The 18,011-nt window shown below is 49.7% G+C and overlaps 6 protein-coding genes and 1 non-coding gene across 7 annotated transcripts; 2 read left to right on the top strand and 5 right to left on the bottom strand.

Annotated features, from left to right (window-relative positions):
* Positions 1–1,345: 1,345 nt before the first annotated feature.
* HO133_005308 (uncharacterized protein) lies at positions 1,346–1,853 on the bottom strand (the record flags this gene model as incomplete). The annotated part of the gene is made up of 2 exons (XM_037296218.1): positions 1,346–1,621; positions 1,671–1,853. 2 exons carry the CDS (start codon positions 1,851–1,853, stop codon positions 1,346–1,348), a joined length of 459 nt encoding a protein of 152 aa, XP_037148200.1.
* A 1,665-nt stretch (positions 1,854–3,518) lies between these two features.
* HO133_005307 (uncharacterized protein) lies at positions 3,519–6,414 on the top strand (the record flags this gene model as incomplete). Its single annotated transcript, XM_037296217.1, has 5 exons — positions 3,519–3,614; positions 3,665–4,975; positions 5,025–5,268; positions 5,321–6,135; positions 6,286–6,414. The coding sequence occupies 5 exons, from the start codon at positions 3,519–3,521 to the stop codon at positions 6,412–6,414; spliced, it is 2,595 nt and encodes an 864-aa protein (XP_037148199.1).
* Positions 6,415–9,915: 3,501 nt separating this feature from the next.
* HO133_005306 (uncharacterized protein) lies at positions 9,916–11,693 on the top strand (the record flags this gene model as incomplete). Its single annotated transcript, XM_037296216.1, has 3 exons — positions 9,916–10,465; positions 10,518–10,909; positions 10,965–11,693. The coding sequence occupies 3 exons, from the start codon at positions 9,916–9,918 to the stop codon at positions 11,691–11,693; spliced, it is 1,671 nt and encodes a 556-aa protein (XP_037148198.1).
* A 204-nt stretch (positions 11,694–11,897) lies between these two features.
* HO133_005305 (uncharacterized protein) lies at positions 11,898–13,639 on the bottom strand (the record flags this gene model as incomplete). The annotated part of the gene is made up of 4 exons (XM_037296215.1): positions 11,898–12,858; positions 12,921–13,007; positions 13,209–13,397; positions 13,449–13,639. The coding sequence occupies 4 exons, from the start codon at positions 13,637–13,639 to the stop codon at positions 11,898–11,900; spliced, it is 1,428 nt and encodes a 475-aa protein (XP_037148197.1).
* A 575-nt stretch (positions 13,640–14,214) lies between these two features.
* HO133_005304 lies at positions 14,215–14,286 on the bottom strand. Its single transcript has one exon. It is a non-coding gene; the product is annotated as a tRNA-Ala (tRNA).
* A 487-nt stretch (positions 14,287–14,773) lies between these two features.
* On the bottom strand, positions 14,774–15,507 carry HO133_005303 (uncharacterized protein; the record flags this gene model as incomplete). The annotated part of the gene is made up of 2 exons (XM_037296214.1): positions 14,774–15,275; positions 15,329–15,507. 2 exons carry the CDS (start codon positions 15,505–15,507, stop codon positions 14,774–14,776), a joined length of 681 nt encoding a protein of 226 aa, XP_037148196.1.
* Positions 15,508–16,446: 939 nt separating this feature from the next.
* On the bottom strand, positions 16,447–17,419 carry HO133_005302 (uncharacterized protein; the record flags this gene model as incomplete). The annotated part of the gene is made up of 2 exons (XM_037296213.1): positions 16,447–16,629; positions 16,700–17,419. 2 exons carry the CDS (start codon positions 17,417–17,419, stop codon positions 16,447–16,449), a joined length of 903 nt encoding a protein of 300 aa, XP_037148195.1.
* Between the last annotated feature and the right edge of the window lie 592 nt (positions 17,420–18,011).

The raw sequence follows: 18,011 nt of genomic DNA, 5'->3' as shown, positions 1-18,011 counted from the left end.
CTTTGCGACGAGTCATCGAAGTAGATCAGAAGTTCTATAATACCCTCAGTCATATCGGCCCTCGCAGTCTTCCAAAAGGGGCGGGAGGCGCCCCTTGGAACCAAAGCTGGGGTACTTCCGGAAACATTCTACGAGAGCCGCCGTAATCTTTACTGTTCCACCGCGATCGAGCAAAGCTCCTGTTTTTCTCAAATACTCCTCGTTGGTCCTGTTTTCTCCCAGAACATCATGCCACAGCATTTCTTCGTGCACAATGAACTTTTTCCTTCTTATCAAGGAGAAATAAGAATACTCTCGGAGTAGCATGTCCTGCCGCTTTGCACAGATTATGAATGGCTGATTCTGGAAAGGTGGCTTCCGGAAATAATAGAGCTAGAACTGCTTCCAAGTGAGGTTTCTCGTCCCTTTCATCCCTAATCGAGCTTGCTAACTGGAGCGTTTCCTGCAGAGTGAGAGATGACCGTTGGTCATTGAGAAGTCGACGTAGCTCCAAGTTCTAGAAGAGTTTACACCACATCTTGATGTCCACCCCAACATGCAGCAACCAACGAGGAGCAATAGGTACCGCCCGCTATATCGATGTTTCTTTCTTTTCTTTTGCAATCCTCCTCGTGAGGGGGCCATATTGAGTAAGGATGTGTATTGGGCGTGGTTCGGATCTCCGTGGCGTTTCACCCAACCCAAGCATGTTGTCAAGGCATTTCCAGCGTTCAAAGCATCCTTGAATGTTGCTACACATATAGGTTCTGGAGCCATCCTGGGAAAGGCCAGCTTGTCCAGCCTGTGCTGCGTGTGGAAAGATATATTCTACCCCGTATCCGAGCAATGGGTGATTCTTTACAACGTCTGACATTTGATTTGGATCGCCAAATTGTTCGCTGAATCTGAAATCGACCACAGGTTCAAATTCATTGATCCGAAGATAATTCAAACATGCCGTTTTCACGGAATTGTGTCCCTCCGCGCTGTGTGTACGCCCATGTACTATCACGGAGAAACGAAAAGCCGTCTGCTGTGAGGAAGCCCCTCACCGACTGGTGGATAAATTGAACGACCGCATCTCTCGACCGAGCCAATGGTGCTTCTACATCAAAGTCGATTTACCTGATCCGGGGTTTGCTCAAATCCAAAAGACACCTCGGTGTTCTTGTAGCCTCTTACGTTGGATCCAATCTTCAAAAATTTGACTCTCCAATATCCAGTGGCCAGCATCCCGATTTGCCGGCTCAATATTGCTCTCGCGTGCGTATATTTCTGTAAAGGATAGCGATCAGAGACAAGCTTGCTCGTCCGCATTCAAAAAAAAAGTGGGGGATTCTATCACAATCTTGGGGTCAGCTAAAGTTTATTTGTTTGGTGGGACACATAATACTGTAGAGAGAAAACGCTGTCTACCTTGACTGAGGTACCGCGAGGTTAATATCCCAGTAGCTTTGGTGGTGATCCCTCGTAACCTGTTCAGTACACGTTCGTAGTCTACATCGTTTATGGCGAACTCGACAAGGTCGCTATGAGTTCGATGAAAACCTTCGTCGTCTGACTCCCAGAGGCGGGGGCGGGTTGCTGAGAATTGATCCACGAGGACCCCTTTCGGACCTGCCATCTTCCACGAGTCGTTCACCTGATATGTTAAGCAGCTGTGATTAGTCATTTGGGTAAACGCAACTCACCTTTACAGCTGTAGGCGAAGACTTTGTCTGGATAAATGAGACGATCGGACTATCCTTGAATTGAAAAGTAGAACCAAACTGACCGTCTTGCTGAAGGAGTAAGTCGGAATATTGGCCCACGGACTCCAAGAGATATCGATTTTGTCCGTCGCAGACAATAGCTTGTGGTGACTCTATGTCCATCCCTCGATTTTATACGCCAAAGAACAAGAGACCTACCGCTGACTCCATCTGCTTCTTGACTAACTCGCTCCCGTGGCCTAGCTTAGTAGTAGCCTTAAGATAGGTCAATGAGAATGTCTTGCATAGAATATCTCTTTCCATTAGAGAGTACCTGTTTTACGACAACTCCTCCAAGACTATGTGCAATGATTACAAGTGGCGTCGAGATCCGCTTACGCTAGGTTAGCAAGTCATATCTGTCACATTTGGTTATCAGACCATGCAATTACTTCGTCTTGTGAGCGTTATTTGCTCAGATGACCCACGGATGAGTCCGCAATGACTGAAATATTTTGACTGTTGTCGGTTCCTTCAAGTCCTGACTCATACCAATACAGAAAAACGCGTAGGTTTGGCAGGTCTTTCGGCAGGGAATCATGGAGCCACATATGCGAGGTCCCTTCCTCTTTGAAAGAACCAAAAGCATGACCTCTAAGACCGCACACGGCTACGCAGTTCACGGCTTCTTTTTTTGATTTTGGTGTATTCAATGCAATCAGGCCGTGAAAGTGCGTGTCGAAAGTCAGGGCATTGTCCCCGTCACTTCCTAAACTAGAGTATAATCTACCTCCGAAATTTTGATGGACCACTGTTTCATCGTGGACGTAGTGAAAAGTGGCGGGATTTTCTTAAGGAACATCAACGTAGCCACTTGTTTCTTGGCTTGATAGGGGTCTTCCGCTGATGATGTGATCCCCAGTCCAGAGGCTCCGGTCCTGATCTGAAGAGAGCGCTCTAGTAGACAACTGAGCTCGTCAATGTCTCGGTTAGATGGCAGACCGCGAATCCTTAGTACAGCGGAAGAAGGCAAAGCCATGACAACTTCCTATCGCTTATACGTGGCTGTAGGAAGGCAAATACGGCGGAAAAGACAATGGATGTTGTCCGCACTTAGCTTTGTGGCAACTTTTATGTTCAGCGTAGTCGAATCTCTACCGGAGAATGGGGGACACTTCACACATGTTAGCGTAGTGCTGCTTTCCAATACTTTCACGCATGCGACGATGAAGCGGCATTGCATCGAAGTTCAAGTCGCCTTTGATAAGGGTGTCACTAGACTGAGAGCTATACCTTCTAAGGTTTGTCTATTTCTTGATTCGGGGCAGGTCAAATGGCACGTTAGAAGGCTACTACCCTCGTGGCAGCTATACTTGGAGAAGAAGCGAAGGCAGGGTCATACTTGGAAAATAATTAAATGGTGAGCAAGGAAATTCCATAGAGAGTGTGAGTCCTCTCTGTTTATGACATAGCCATAGGTGGTCTAGAGAAAGATTAAGCGGGTGAGCTCTTCGGCCCATCAAGTTGAAGTTGTCGGTGTGACATTCAATCGGCGGGCCAACCGGTCACGAGGTTGCAGATTACTATGATGCTTAGAGAGCCTAAAGGCACAATGTTAATCAGGACCTGTGGTCGAAGAGGATGAGGCTGAGGCAGAGCTCTCAGGCTGCGTACGAGTAGCGCTTAGCGGCTTGGCGTTTGACGAAGAGAATACGACCAATATTCCTTCCTACCTACCTTTAGCCATGGGCTCACATAAAAGACAATGACCCTATGACGACTTATTGGAACTATTTGCAAGGCATCGAAATATGAGAAGCATCTGTGAGCCAGGTTGAGATTCAAACCATGGGGAACTCGGACTCGAAGCTTGTCTTCAAGCAGGGCATCTTCAAGCTGTCTGAGCTAGAGAGTATCGCAGCAAATGATCCATATTGGAGAGGAGTGAGCTTGCCGGAGGGTCTAGCGTGATCTACCTTACTGAAACATACCAGTTCTGGGAGCTTCCTGAATCCACCGAAGATGTCTTTAGCCTCTTCTCCCCGGTCGACGTTCGCCGAGCGCGAGACAGCTCCCTTCCCAACATCGAGACCCTCATTCTCGCCCTCACATCTCGCCTCTTCGCACTACGGCATCACCGGTCATTCCCAGACCCTGATGTTGCTCCCGAAAAGCATGCTCTGAATTGCATCAGAGTCCTCACGCGCATCCTACCATTCCTCTACGAAGCAGACCATTTAGAGATATGGGAAGACACATTCTTCTGGACGAAGAGGAAGAAGCGGGCAAAGGGACAGATTGCGAAGCCGGAAGTACTCTTCGACGAGTCACAGAAAGAGGAGGAGCCGCAGCCTGAAGATGAGGAGCGGTTTGAGGAAGTCAGGCCTCTCGGAGAAGAATTGGTCGATACGTTGATCGACTTGCTGTTCTGTATTGGATTCACGTTACCATACACTGAACGGTCAAAGACCCGGATTACGTATGCGATCTGGGCTAAGGGTGTGGGGTGCAATACGTCTATGAGCTCCAGCAAGGAACTGGAAAGCAATCGAATAGAGATTTTGAGGCTGCTTTTGACGCTGTCAAGCAAGTCGCTTTATATGCCTGCCCACATTCTGCCAACCAAAGGGGTCAAAGCCGTCACATACATCACCACATGTCCAGACAAACAGCTCGTACTCTCGTTGCTCTGCTCACAGCTCAACACCGCTCTGAACTACAACCCTGCTAGCTGGAGAGTACCGTACGATCATGTGGTATACAAAGATCCAAAGCAGATCCTGGTGTCATACTGTTTGCAATTTCTCCTTATCTTGATACTGTATCCAATACCAGAAGGCGGCAAAGGACCGCCGCCCAAGAACTACTTTCGACACTTTCTAGGGAGATTACACCGACCACAGGACTTCGAATTCCTGGGGGATGGGATGGCTAGGACACTGAATCAGCCGCTTCAAGTCACATCTTCTTACCTTCCAGGAAGTCAGAAATCACTGAAGTGGGCATCGGAGATGATCATGCTCTTCTGGGAAACGCTTCAGTGCAATAAGCGATTCCGATCCTTCATCATTGATACCGATCGAGGGCATGAGTTTATGACCCTGATCCTATTCTACGCCACAGAGTACAAAACGGATACATCGAAGCAAGGAGTCATTCGGATGTGCGTGTTTGTTCTGCAGACTCTGAGCACCGAGCCGAATTTTGGAAAGCTTCTGAATCAGGAATTTGAAAGTCAAGATGCTCTGCCGGCGACGATCAAGCTGAACGACTTCAGTGGCACATACGCCGATTTCCTAATCATAGTAAGACCTTAGACCGGAGACCTGTGGGATTAATGCTGATGACAAACAGTCCATCCACAATCTCATTATCTCCAGCCGAGGTAAGCTGGATGCCATATACCCATCTCTCCTTGCGACTATCAACAACATTGCCCCATATCTAGAGCAGTTAGGAAATCAAGCAAGCGTCAAACTTCTTCAATTGTTCGCATCCATGTCATCGCCCAGCTTTCTCCTTGCGAATGAGACGAACTACTCGCTCCTGCAATCTTTGCTCGAGTCTATGAATGCCATCATCGAGCACCAGTATAGCAGTAAGTCTGCGCTACTTTAATAGGTACACGGCAAGAGCTAACTCAATTCAAGACAATAGGGTTTTTATACAAGGTGTCTTCAAGTCGAGAAAACGGTTCGAAGCATTACGCTCCTTCACCCTAGAAAGTGGCCAACTAGAGATCGAGCGTATGAAGCAACGCAGTAAAGAAGCAGCAGAAGCCTCGCATCCACCAGCTAGTCCTACACGAACATCTCGAAACAGCTCCATCGATAGCATCCGAAGTCCGCTAAGTGCCAGAACACCAACGTTGAGCGATGTTCCAGAGGAAGGCGGTGCTTTTGCCATTGGTGAGGATGATGAATCTGAGGACGAGGAGCAAGACATGCTTCGAACTCCCTCACAGTCATCTCCTTCCGCCCATACTTCTCGAACTGCGTCAATTTCTTCATCAGCTGCAGAGCCATTGCCAACGCAATTGCGTGGCATGTCCGAAAAGGCTCGCGGCAAGATGCCAGCCAGCCAACCCTCATTCTCCCGGCAAAATAGCACCACAAGTCTGAATGACCATGCCGCAACCATCTCATCGCCTACCTCCGGCTTCGACCCCACAGCTCATTGGATTGATTCCTGGCTCCCTACCCTACCCTTGCATACCATCTTAACACTTCTATCATCCCCCTCACCGCCCAAAGAATTACCACCAGGCCTAGACCCAAGCCCCCCGCGAGTCCACCTGTTCGAATGGACGCCGCTCTCCCTCGGTTGGTATGAGTCCCTTCTCTGGGGCTTCATCTTTGCATCAGAAATGGTCGTACAGAAGGGCACAGTAGGCGTCTGGAATGGCACAGCCATGCGGCTTTTCAAAGTGGAGACCGTGGCAGCTGCAGGTCCAAGTCTCATGAAGGTACGTGCATTTCGCAGTGACATTTCCCCCGTCTGTACCTCAATATAGGGTGCAAGAGTTGTTTCGGGCCTGAAGCCCATACTGCACTCATAGATGCGTCTTCAAGATGCGGTTCATACCTCAGAGACATGCTGACTGGGATCTGCGTAGCCGATGGGAGCGGTAGATGCGGTGGGGAGCAGACTGGTGAGCGGTGTTGCGAGTTTGGGCGTTGGGTCGAGAGGAGGCGGTGAGGGAAGAGAAGAAACAGCCAGGGGGATGAGTGTGAGGGATGTCTGATATCTTGTCGGTACTCTGCTAGAAGAAGCCGTTTGTTTCGATGATGTATACGAAGGTAGACTAATGCTTATGAGGAAAAATTTGGACGCGCTGCCAGGATAAGTGGCAGCTTCATCTGTATTAATTCTTCAAATATCCTAGAATTATGACCATATCAGCACAAAGGATAAGATTTTTTCCTTCTTTTTTGTATCTAAATTTACTTATACGCGTTGATCGTCAGACTCACCGGCTAGATACCCCTCTTTGCCTACACTTGGAACAATTCAGCTTCCAAGACTGCACACTTTCCGACAGCCCTGCCCTTCGAGTAAACATTATTGATCAAGTTCACTGCCCGAGAAATCCAGAGACGTTCTGAAAGGCGGGTCCCGGGAAACCGCAAGCCAACTAATACGGAACAGCTATGCGGGTGGTGAGCGTGGAGCTACCGGGCAGGATTAGGACGATGGTGCAACGGGGAAGAAGTGTGAATGTATGAGCCAGGGATACGCTAAGGAAGACCGCGAGGAGTTGGATTCAGTGAGTGCGCTGAGGGATCTCCAGTTGTGCAATGCCACTATGACATGCGTGAGTTTTGCACTTTCACGGATTTCTCTTGAATAAATCTGCACAGCTCCATCTACCAACAGCCGTTTTGCCTGATCTGATACCCCTTGTTTACTATCAATAGTGTTTCAGCATTGAGAACTGCCGGTTTGTTGATAGCTTGCCCGGCAATTGCCTCATAGTCTTGACGTGGTTAACGTCAACGGGCTCCACCATCGACATCGCCGCCCGGTACAGAAGTCATCTTGACTGGGTTCCATCGCAGATAGCTACGTATGCCAGGGTTTCGACTTCAGACTCTGTATTCAACCCCCTCCCTTCTCCTTGAACGAGGATACCAGCTGCGCGCTTTATTGCGCTGATCTCAGCTATACTGTTTTTTACATGCTGGTGCCAGGAAGTCCAACGTTGCTTGGCGTCTTGCGTCTTCTGTTGTCCACTTCCCGGAGGTGTAGGCTTCTCATTTGGGCCTTCAGCATCTCTATGACTTAGAAGTAAGCCTTTCAAGTCCCCGTGGATATCCAAAATGCGCGCAATTTTTCTATTGCTTGTGCCACAAGCCATATCTCGCCAGGGTCCAGTTCTGCGACAACTTTTTGAATGAAACGGACGCAACGCCGCTTTCCTAGGCAACCTTGGTCTTCACGTTCGAGTATGATAGGATCAAACTTCAACGACGAGCCCTACAGCAATTGAGGCTCGGAAAGAAGATTAGCAATGCAGGGAATGGAATGTCTACCCTTGAGAACTGAGGGTGTTCAGTAACGTGTCAAGTGGGGACAACCTGGGCACGGACCCCATGTTCGAGGCTTCTGAAACCATGTAAATCCCCAAGTACTAAGGCCAAAAAGGGTCTGGCAACAGCTTACGACGAAAGAGTCCACGATTTGAGATGCTGATTTCCTTCTTGGAGTAAGGAAGTGAGACATCAAGGCATTGTGAGCTTATGATCTGGCTCACGCATATTAACTAGCATAGCCTTCACCCACATAGTAAGCTGCAAATCAATACAGCACCTCCAGCTTGGCAGCCCCCAAGGCGTTTTGGCCTCGAGGCCCGGTCTTTCTAGTGATGGTGGCGTTTCATCACTTGAGGCTCACGGTGAAGACGGCGAAAGATCGTACCCAAGTGGTGGAAGCGCCAGCCCCGGGCTTATCGAAACAAATCGAATACTATCCAGTTATCCATAGTTCTACGCCACCCATGCATGCGAATTGAAAGGCTGGCCTAGCCATGCAAGCTGAAGGACATCGCTCGAGGTTGATTCACGGCACATACTTCTTTCCAGGTCACCAATCAAGTAGCGTTTCAGTTGATGCGATGTTGATCGAGATGGGCCACACTTGTATTTTCTATCTGCGACTAATTTGACGATGCGCATCCTGTATGCTCGCTGCAATCGCTTTCTCTGTTTCAGCCATGACTTCATGCAGAGTCCAAGAGTGGCCAGGATTCATTCATTTCAGCCTGCGCCGATGCCACACGGAACCCATATTTTGACTTCATCACGCTTGAACGTGGCCAGAATGCAACCACAATGTTTTTAGTATCCATTGACCAGCCAGGAAGGCCACTGCCCTGCACACAGACTGACAACAGATTTTCCAGTGAACGAAGAAGAAACAACCAACTGTTTTGTTGAGTAGATAACGCCCGACTTGTGGGGGCGAAGCGGCCGTCTGAGATTGGTAGGGCGTCGCCTGCGAAATCTCTAGTCATCCTGATCACAAGAGCACAATTGCCTGCCTCTCTCATCAGTAGTGATCTTCAGTCACATCTTAGCCTTGTTGACGCAGCTCTGGACTAACCGGCTCCAGCTCCTTGAGGCAACGGCCATGCTTCGTACCCAACGGACCCGGGGCCAGAGGGGAACACCTGCCTCGAGTAGAAGTCGTAGCTCTTGTAAATTCTGCCATCGAGCTTCGAAGCGATAAGTTCAATAGTTTGCTGACAGGTACTGAAGTTGAATGCTTCCAGTGTCAGGCCCCAAGTCGGATGCTGCGTGTTATTAACGCACACAGGTGAAGGCTTGTCGAGGCTATCACCTGAGATTGTATCGAGCGTTGAATTGATCACAATTGAGCCGAGTGTTCGAGGCAGTGCAGACAATGAGTAAGATAATGCCAACAAGAGAGACAATTGCAACAAATTTGGACAGAGCATGCTTTTACTATTGGCTTGTCCCAACGTGAATTGAAGTGATACTACCATCAACGATTTGATGAAAAGTAGAGATCATGACGTAGAGGTAAGCACAAATTCTTTGAGTCAACAAAACATCGTGCTGGGCAGTTTCACCACCACAACTTTACTCTTGCCACACCTATACGCAAGCGATCTCAATATGAGACATTAGCGACAGCCGACTACAAATCGCGTCTCTCTCTACAAAGAGACATTTTGCTGAATTGCACCCTGGAGCCGCACAGCAAACATTGGGACGCGTATGCGTCTTTTGGAGAAAGAATTAGGTGTGAATTTGGTAAGGCATGGCTAATCAGAGATTTAAAACATGGCCATAATCGTTGCCACCAAGCTATTATGCAATTCCTGAAGTCGCCGACAATAGGTACCAATCTGGAGTAGACGTACGCTCCTCTTCTCACCGTCAGAAGGCAATACTCTCCGTACCCTCGCTTAAGGTGAAAGGTATGCTGTACGTTCTTATCTGTGGACTAAAGAGCGCCCTTGAAAGCTACAGCTTCAAGTATAGCAAGCCTGGAAGTCCATGAATACTGATATACGACGCAAGCATCTGAAAGTATGTGTCATACAACCAATGATGGTTGTTAGGATGACAAAGATGATAGAAATGTAGGGAAGGTGCAAACGATCGGAAAGGGCGCTAGGGTAAATAAAGCGTAGGGCTGATCTCCGAGTGTGAATTGGCTTCTCCTAATTCGAGCTGACACGGAATAATAGGCCACCAGAATATTTCTCTCCCCGACAACAATGGCAGCTGATCCTATCTCCATTCTCCAGCAGGTTGATTCTCAGATTGAGAACATACTCGCTGGCTGGAACCTCTACACCACCCTCATCGCCCTTGTTCTCGCCGCCTATCTGATCTCTCCCCTCTTTCTTTTGACCGAACCAGATGTTCACCCTCTTCTCCTAGCTCGCCAATCCTCCGCCTCCTATGTCCGGCAACCCAAGGAGTCAGCGGTCTTTCGGTCTTTGGAGACCCCACACGGCTATCCCCTCAAGTCTGGCTTGAATGTTAAAGACGCTGGCCAGCCAAAATGGACAAGTGGAAGAGATGGGGATCTGAGAGATGTGTGGAAGCGAGCGGTAACGGGCCCGGTGGACGCTGATGGCAAGCCTACCGGAGGAGAGGCAGGCAAAGTAATCACAACGTATGGGAAAGAAGAGGTCATCGAGTACGACTTTGCCAAACTGTCTAGCGAGATCAACGCCGTGGGGCAGCACATGAAAGCGCACGGGGGGAGCCGTGTTGCTATTCATATGCCCAATTCTGTGGAGCTACTGGTGACCTTCTTTGGTAGGCTGGTAAAGTATCCATCACAAATCAGGCAGCTGATTGAACTTTGTAGCTTCTGCCTTCTACGGCCTAACACCAATCTTGATACCTCAACAACAATCTCTCGACACGCTTGCTGGCATTCTGGTGGAGACTAAAGCAGATATCTTAGTCGCTGGTGCTGGCTCACTGCCATTGAAAGACCTGCTGCCAAAGTATCCTAACCTCAAGCAAGTCATTTGGGTCGTGGAGCGGACGAGCAGACACATGGACTGGAACGAGGTGGGAGAAGGCGAAGGTGGAAAGGCGGATATCGCGGTCTGGCACGATATTATCGACGAGAAGCAGACTTCATCAGAGCTTCCTGATGAAATTTCTGAAGGTACCCTGACCAATGTCGTGATGGTGACAGAAGACGCCTGGAGCGCGATGGACAGCTATGAACTTACAGAATTTACGCAAGCGGTACGCCACACTCATCCGTGATTATGAAGGGGCCTACCGCTGACAGCATGCTTAGAACTTCGTAGCGGCAATCGGTGCCCAGATCTCCGCTCTCCCGCGCCTCCACCGGCTCGCTCCCACAGACACCTTCACACCCCTTGCCTCTCTCGCCGAGATGTATCCCTTGATCGTCACGCTCGCTGCTCTTTTTTCCCACGCCTCTCTCGCCCTCACTTCTGTCAGTGGCCCCAGGGCTTCTTACAGCGCCGCCTTCCAAGGTGCCTCTCCCACCGTTATCATAGCCAATACCGAGACTCTATCCAGCTTCTGCAAAGATAAGGAGAGGACCATGTCATCCAGCCTTCTAGGGCAATTCAACCAATGGCGGAAAGCAAGGACGCTCGAAGCTGGCACCATGCCAAAAGCTTCTGGTCTGACAAATACGCCACGTTTGATCTACACCTACGACAAAGCTGGATCTTCGACGGTCAAGTTGGACGCGGAAGAGCTGTTCAAGTTGAAGGTCTACAGCGGTGCGAGAACCATCTACGCTTTTACGGACTCGCAGGTCGCTGGTGCGATTAGCCAGACTAACATGCTGGACTACCAAAACAAAAGCGCTGATTTTGGACCGCCGCTGAGCTCGGTGGAGATCAAGCTTCGGGACGCAGAAGACGGCAAAAACATTGATGACAAACCCTTGGGTGAGCTCGTGGTCAGTGGACCTGCTGTGGTAGGGGGAGAGAAGGTCGTAAATCAAATCATGACGATGACGGATCGTAACACTTTGGCTTATGCGTCCTAGCTGTCTGGATCGTTATGGGCGTTTGAGCGATGAATCATTAGCCAGCTTGCCGGTCGTTGATAGATTCAAAAAGGGAGGTCAGACTCATGTAGTTAAATTGGACGTGTAACGAAGAACCCTTGTTGTTCCATCTCATCCCTATGCACCAGCCCGCCAAGCCGCAAGCACGACGCCCAGAACTTCGAGCTGATACCGTACCCATCACTAAACACCCTCGGCAAAAATAAACCCCCAACCATCCCCCTCATATCCAACCCTCTCCCTAATCCTCACCCTCACATCCGTACTCGGCGGGTGGATACTGCTCGCCACCCGATTCCCCTCCACCTTCGGAAACACCCACTTCCCACCCGCCGCCTCCATCTCGAACCGCATCAGCACCATCGCCACCGCGCCCGTGATCTCCGTCGTCGCGAAGAACCGGCCCGGGCACAGCGTCTGGCCGCCGCCCCAGGCGCGGTAGGCGCCCGGGTGGACGACCTTGGCGGCACCGCTCGATTGGGGGGCGGCGGCGGACGGTGACGACGGTGGCGGTGGTGGTTTGAGGAAGCGGCGGGGGTTGTATTCGGTGCGGTCGGGGCCCCAGATGGGGTCCGCGTGGATGAGGGCGCCGGGGACGAGGAGGACGGAGTCCTTTTTCAGGAGGTATTGGGAGGCGAGGATGGTGTCGCGGATGACAGAGCGGGAGGAGGAGCTCTGGGTGCGGTGGCGGAGGAGTTCGCGGTAGGCGGAGAGGAGGAGCGGGCATTGGGTTTCGAGGACTGTGATGTCGATTTCGTGCTTTCTTTTTCTGTTCCCGGTTGCGGATGGCTCGGTTGTTGTTGTTGTTGTTGTCATCGTGGCTCCGATCTCGGTGCGGATCTCCTCCAGGAGAGCGGCGTCCGAGTATATGGTCAGTAGCATCCAGAAGAACGTGGGTGTGGCGTTGACGAGCACGCCGATCAGATCGCCGATTTCGAAGCGGGCGACGTCGTCGGTCGTGCCGCCGTTGTTGGTTACGGCGTCGTGGCGGGCTTTCAAGACGCCCAGACCGTATTCATGGTCGCCGCGGTTGAAGTACCCGTTTAGGCCATGGTGGAGCTTTCGGCGGCCTGCGTAGCCTTTTCGAGCAGTATATTTGGGATAAAGGCCGAGAAGTATCATGGTAAAGTCCTTCTCGAAGTCCCTGGTCCATGTCTCAGTTTCGGGCTCTTTACTTCCTTGCATCTTTAAGATCGAGGAACTCACCAAAAAGCCTCGACCAGCTCCGGGTCAAGACGAATTGGGTTTCTCTTCCCATAAATGGACTCCGTACTCGCAATCGTGAACCTAGGCCTAATCCACCCAAAGAGCCCCCCTTCCCACCCCCCTTCAACCGCCCACTCATCTAAAAAGGGTGCCAAAGTTACCAACATAGCCTTATGCATCCTATCAAGATTAGGGCCCGGAGCCATCTCCCTATGCATACCCTTATGGGTCTCATGCACCAGGCCCACCTTTCCTTCTTTACCTACAATCTTACCATCAATGTTGTACCTGATCAAATCCATAGTTCGTGAGTCCGGCGCTAGGTCAAAGAATCGTGGAGCTAGTGAGTAGACGAATGGGAAGAAGGCTATGGTTTTCTCGTTGCGTTCGACGGCCGTGACGAGGTCGGCGGAGTTGACGACGTAGGTGCGTTTGTTGAGGGTTTGGAGGGTGTAGATTGGAAGGTTGTTACGAGCGCTGCAAACATGCTTTTAGCTATGGTTTGTTGTTGGAAGATGGATGGGTGACCTCAAGATTTCAAAGTAGCGCTGGCCATAGCGTAGTAATCCGAGTATGTGCCCGACATATGGGATCAAGCTGGAGATTACCGGTGGTTCTCTCGGGTCGTATGTGGGGCTGAACAGATAGACAAGTGAAACATATACGACGACAACCAGCAGGGAAACGCCGACAAACGTCGAGAACAGGCTGAGGTCCATTCTGACAAACAAGCGTTTTGACGAAATGAAAAATCAAAACTCATGTATATATTCGTATGTTTGCTTCCTCCAATTCACAAGAACACTCGAGAACAACAGGCATCCACGTGTCTGAGACCCCTTCTAGCGTAGCGGTACTTCGAATAGTATGGTCAACCGCATAGTCCAAGCAGACAATAGACCCAAAGGAATTGTATACAAGATTAAAATCTGAGTGAGAAGACGCTTCTGTAAGGCCCCCAATCCGTGCTGCCGTAGCTCGGGCGCTTGCGAAAGAGGCGAATCATCTTGAGTTGCTGAGACCAGGGGTGAGTTTAAGAAAGTAGGTGTACGAGACGAGAGACACAGTTGCGGTGAAGAATTCTTTTGACGCGGAAGATTTTCCTTGAGGAAGCAAGGGACGCCTCGAACTCCACGGTCGATGACTGGACGTTGATTTGACGCTTGGCATAGATTCTTGTCATCAATTTATCATCTTCGCGTGGGGCTTTCGATTGTTAACAGGAAGAAGAAATCGTTCCAAGGATTGTTCACAAGATATCGAACAAATTATATCCTAATGATTGGCAAAAAGTTGGACGCTGTGGGAATTGAACCCACGACCGTTCACATGCGAAGCGAAAATCATACCCCTAGACCAAGCGCCCTGTAATCAAATTTTTTACTATTGGTTTAACTATAGAAATAATCTTTGACATCACCACCGATGAATCAATTTAGGTGTGAGCCAGTTGACCGCATCGATAGAGTAGAAGGCGAAGTTGGAGTATGCAATCTATCATCTCACGCTGAGCAGGAATCATGCAACAAAACCGAAGATAGTTATCTACATGGTACCATGCTGCTTCAGGTAAGGTAACGTATGGTTACTGTATGAATTGTGTATATGAAAATTTGTTTCATGAGGTGTATTCGCACATAAAAGTAAATACGGATGAAGGATTCGGCTATGAGACTACTGCTCTATTCACTAAAATCAATTTGGTATACTATGTCTGACACATACTCATTCGCCGCGCCGTCTGGAGAAGATTGCAGACACTCAAAAGATTAGTTCACAAAAAAGGTCAATTCGTTCCAGTCTTCATGATAATATTTGCGAATGACCTCCAAATTCGACCTGTTCAGCTTGGACTAAACAGTGATGTAAACCAACCCCACCTCATCTGCTCCATCCCAAACACTCGCACTACCCCATCCGTAAGAATTGTTGTCCATCCAATCCACTATCATCAGCAGGCCCAACTCCAGCTCCACCCAAGTCATATTGACCCCTGCCGCATTAGTCGCCGTAATCTTTGCATTCGAGCCCACTGCTCCAGCGAGACTGTACACTGGTGCACTGCCAGCCGCTATGCCCGTCTCGCTTTCGTTGGCTGTCTGCGTATCCATTTGGGTTTCCACTTGTCGTATAGCAGTCCCCAGTGTGCTCTTGATTGCCGCTGCGCCTTGGGTCCCTTGTAGGACGAGCAGGATATATACCTCGGTGCCTAGGGCGCACCACTGCACTGTGTTTTGTAGGCGAGTTTCGAGTTTGCGAGAGGCGGAAACCCCACTGGCACCATTGGCGAGGGTCTCGAGCGCAGGCACAGGGTTGACCAATGTTGCGACAGAGGAGGGCCAAGGTTTCGGCACGCTGAGGAAATGTCAGAGTATGACGTCGGTCAATTTGAAATATGGGAGTCTTACGTTCCAGCAACAATAGATGGTGCGTTATCGCATGTTTGCTGGACTTGGCAGAGTTCGTTCGCGGCGTTGCATTGCACGTGATTTCGGGGTAGAGACTGAGGTCCGACAATTGGCGTGGCGAATGTGACAGATCTAATGGTAGGTGTGAGGACTAGGGCCGAGAGGCTCCATAGATGCATGTTCTTGTAGGAAAATATAGAGCAGCCAGAACAAGTAGCAAATCCCAATGACCTCGTAGAACAACGAGTCGAATTGATTTTCAGTGTACTGCCTTTAATCGAAGGTCAATCTAGCTACTGCGGATGCAAATATCTCAAGCGAACAATGTCAATTGTAATGAAAATGAAAGAACTTCAAGTAGCATACAGAGCGCTCGCTCTAATATAGCCCCGCGGAATGTTTTCATCATGATCAGTCTCAAACTTCGTGCCAAGCCGACGACGCATATCGACGTTGAGGGGCTAGCAAGGAGGTGATAAGGTGGTCAAATCGCAACACGTGAAGATCACAAAACCTAACGCCCGTTGGGATGAAAAGCCTCAATCGAATATGCACGCAAATTCCTAATTCAGGTATACAGAGGAGCGCAAGGGCCTTTTCATGATCAAGTGCCTTCCCCACATTAGGAACGGAAGCGCACAAATTCATCTTATCAAAAGCGAATATTTACAGGCGCACGGACATCATTGCGCAGACTTTTCTTGCACGGGAGACTTGAATGCCCATGAAGGGCTAGGCAGAAAGGTTAAGAATGGAGAGAGACAAAACCGCCGATGGATGGTGCGTTAGAGGCGCTGAGGGACATATGGAGTCTGCAAGCGCCTAGCGCATAGGCGCAGCAAATCAGCCGTCGTGCAAAGAGGCTGCATGCTAGATTTAGGTTTCAAGTGCAGACGAGGAAACCCAAAATAAGCCATAAATGTCGACAAGGAAGCCGGATAAGATGGGCCGTAAGGGGGTAAAACAGATCATGCAAAGCAAAGGCGATTGTGAGCGTTGGCGCCAATCCGAAACACGCACAATCGTGGATCTGGTGCACCCCACATATTCGATGACCGCTCGGGAATGGGGAGATTATCAGAGCGTTTGGCAGATCTGATGCCTTCACTTCGTTGCTCTCATCGTTTGACTTTGAGGATGTTGTACTGCCAGAATTGCCACTTATCCTGACGACAGCCAACATATAAGAGTTCGAATCTGTGGGTTTTTTCCTCATGATGTAGAGCTTGCTTAAGGTCCGGACGTGAAAGTCTTTGCTTTTCGAGACGTTGAGCTTTGTCTGCAGGCCCGACATTGACATTCTTCAAACAGGCAAATGCAGAGACGAAGGCATTGGTCTTTGATCACGCCATAACCAAACCTTCAACCTACCTCGACACTGCCTTCGGGCACGCCAGCTCGGCTCCTCAGCTGACGAGCAAAGAAGCGCATAATGGGTAGCATCTCGTCTCTATTTCGAGGCATACCGTCTCCTGCCCTGTTCCATTTTTGATATTCGACATTTTGAAAGGCTGCTTTCAGCTTATCAAGAGCTGTCCGAGTGATCAATGTACTCGATGACCCTCCAAGTACCAAGACAGGTGTCTTGACGGCTTTTGCAGATATATTCGAGGATGCTAGGGGACCACCTATTGAGACAATACCTCCAAGCTCTTCGGCCACGGAAGCTGCGGTAGCTAGAGCTGCCATTGCTCCTTGACCGAAGCCAAAGAGCATGATCTCTCTTGCCTTATACCCACACTTCTTGATCAGCCCATTCTCGATTATGTCTTGCTTGATGATCTTGACAGCTTTGTTGAATCCAGTGTCGAAGTCCATCTGCCCCGAGGCCTGATCGAAGGTGATGTCGTCACCCCAATGGAAGCCACCAAGTTCAAGTGGTAGAGGCGTAGGTGCTTGTAGAGAGATGCATGTTGTTTCAGGCAGAGCAAGCTGCTTGCCTAGACTGGTAAAGGAGACTGCAGTGTCCCCAAGGCCGTGAAGAAGGATGAGGACGTTGGTAGTATGCGAAGACAGTGCGGGGGGAGGAGTGATTGATAGGACGAGCGATGTTGGAAAGTCCGCTTGAACGACAGGATGGAGGGTGGGCATTTTGCCAAGCTCTCGGGCCTGTTCTCGGAGTTTTGCACCTTCAATTTGGCCAAGTAGTCGAATACCTGATTGGCAATGGTGAGCAAAGTTGTGTCTCCTCTATAATTAGATCCAGGTACCCGACATTGCGTCATTTGCGTCACAAATACGCCGTAACTAAGGGACTGGACATGGTCTCAGGAATTTTGCCCTCTGATATCGAACCATATTCATAGTCCATTACTTTACCAAGTCTGCATCTTCTCCCTATTGCGTGTCTCAAGCGATTCAGTATTCAAAAGCACCCAACGTCACCGTGCATCTTCCCGGGTAAAGCATAGCCCGAGAGATCTGCAGCGGCAAGCTCAGGGATACTGCCCCAGATGACTCTGCATGAGTGAAGATGAGTGGTAAATGAATCCCCTTCACATTGCCCACTGTTTCAGAGTAAGTAAGCTGCCGCCGCGGCCAAGAATCCGCCAAGAATTCGCCAAGACCCATGGAGGGGCAATAATGTGGGGCTGTACCTTGTAAGACCGATCAGAGTGACGCTGCTGGTGCTGGGTCAACATATAAAGCCTTCACGTCCTCCATTCCATCTCCTTCTTTCAAT

The sequence above is a fragment of the Letharia lupina genome, assembly GCF_014066315.1.
Source record: "Letharia lupina isolate WasteWater1 chromosome Unknown contig_21, whole genome shotgun sequence".
NCBI classification, from domain to species: Eukaryota; Fungi; Ascomycota; class Lecanoromycetes; order Lecanorales; family Parmeliaceae; genus Letharia; species Letharia lupina.
The sequence above is the reverse complement of the archived record's forward strand: the minus strand, read 5'-3'. Positions and strand labels throughout refer to the sequence as shown.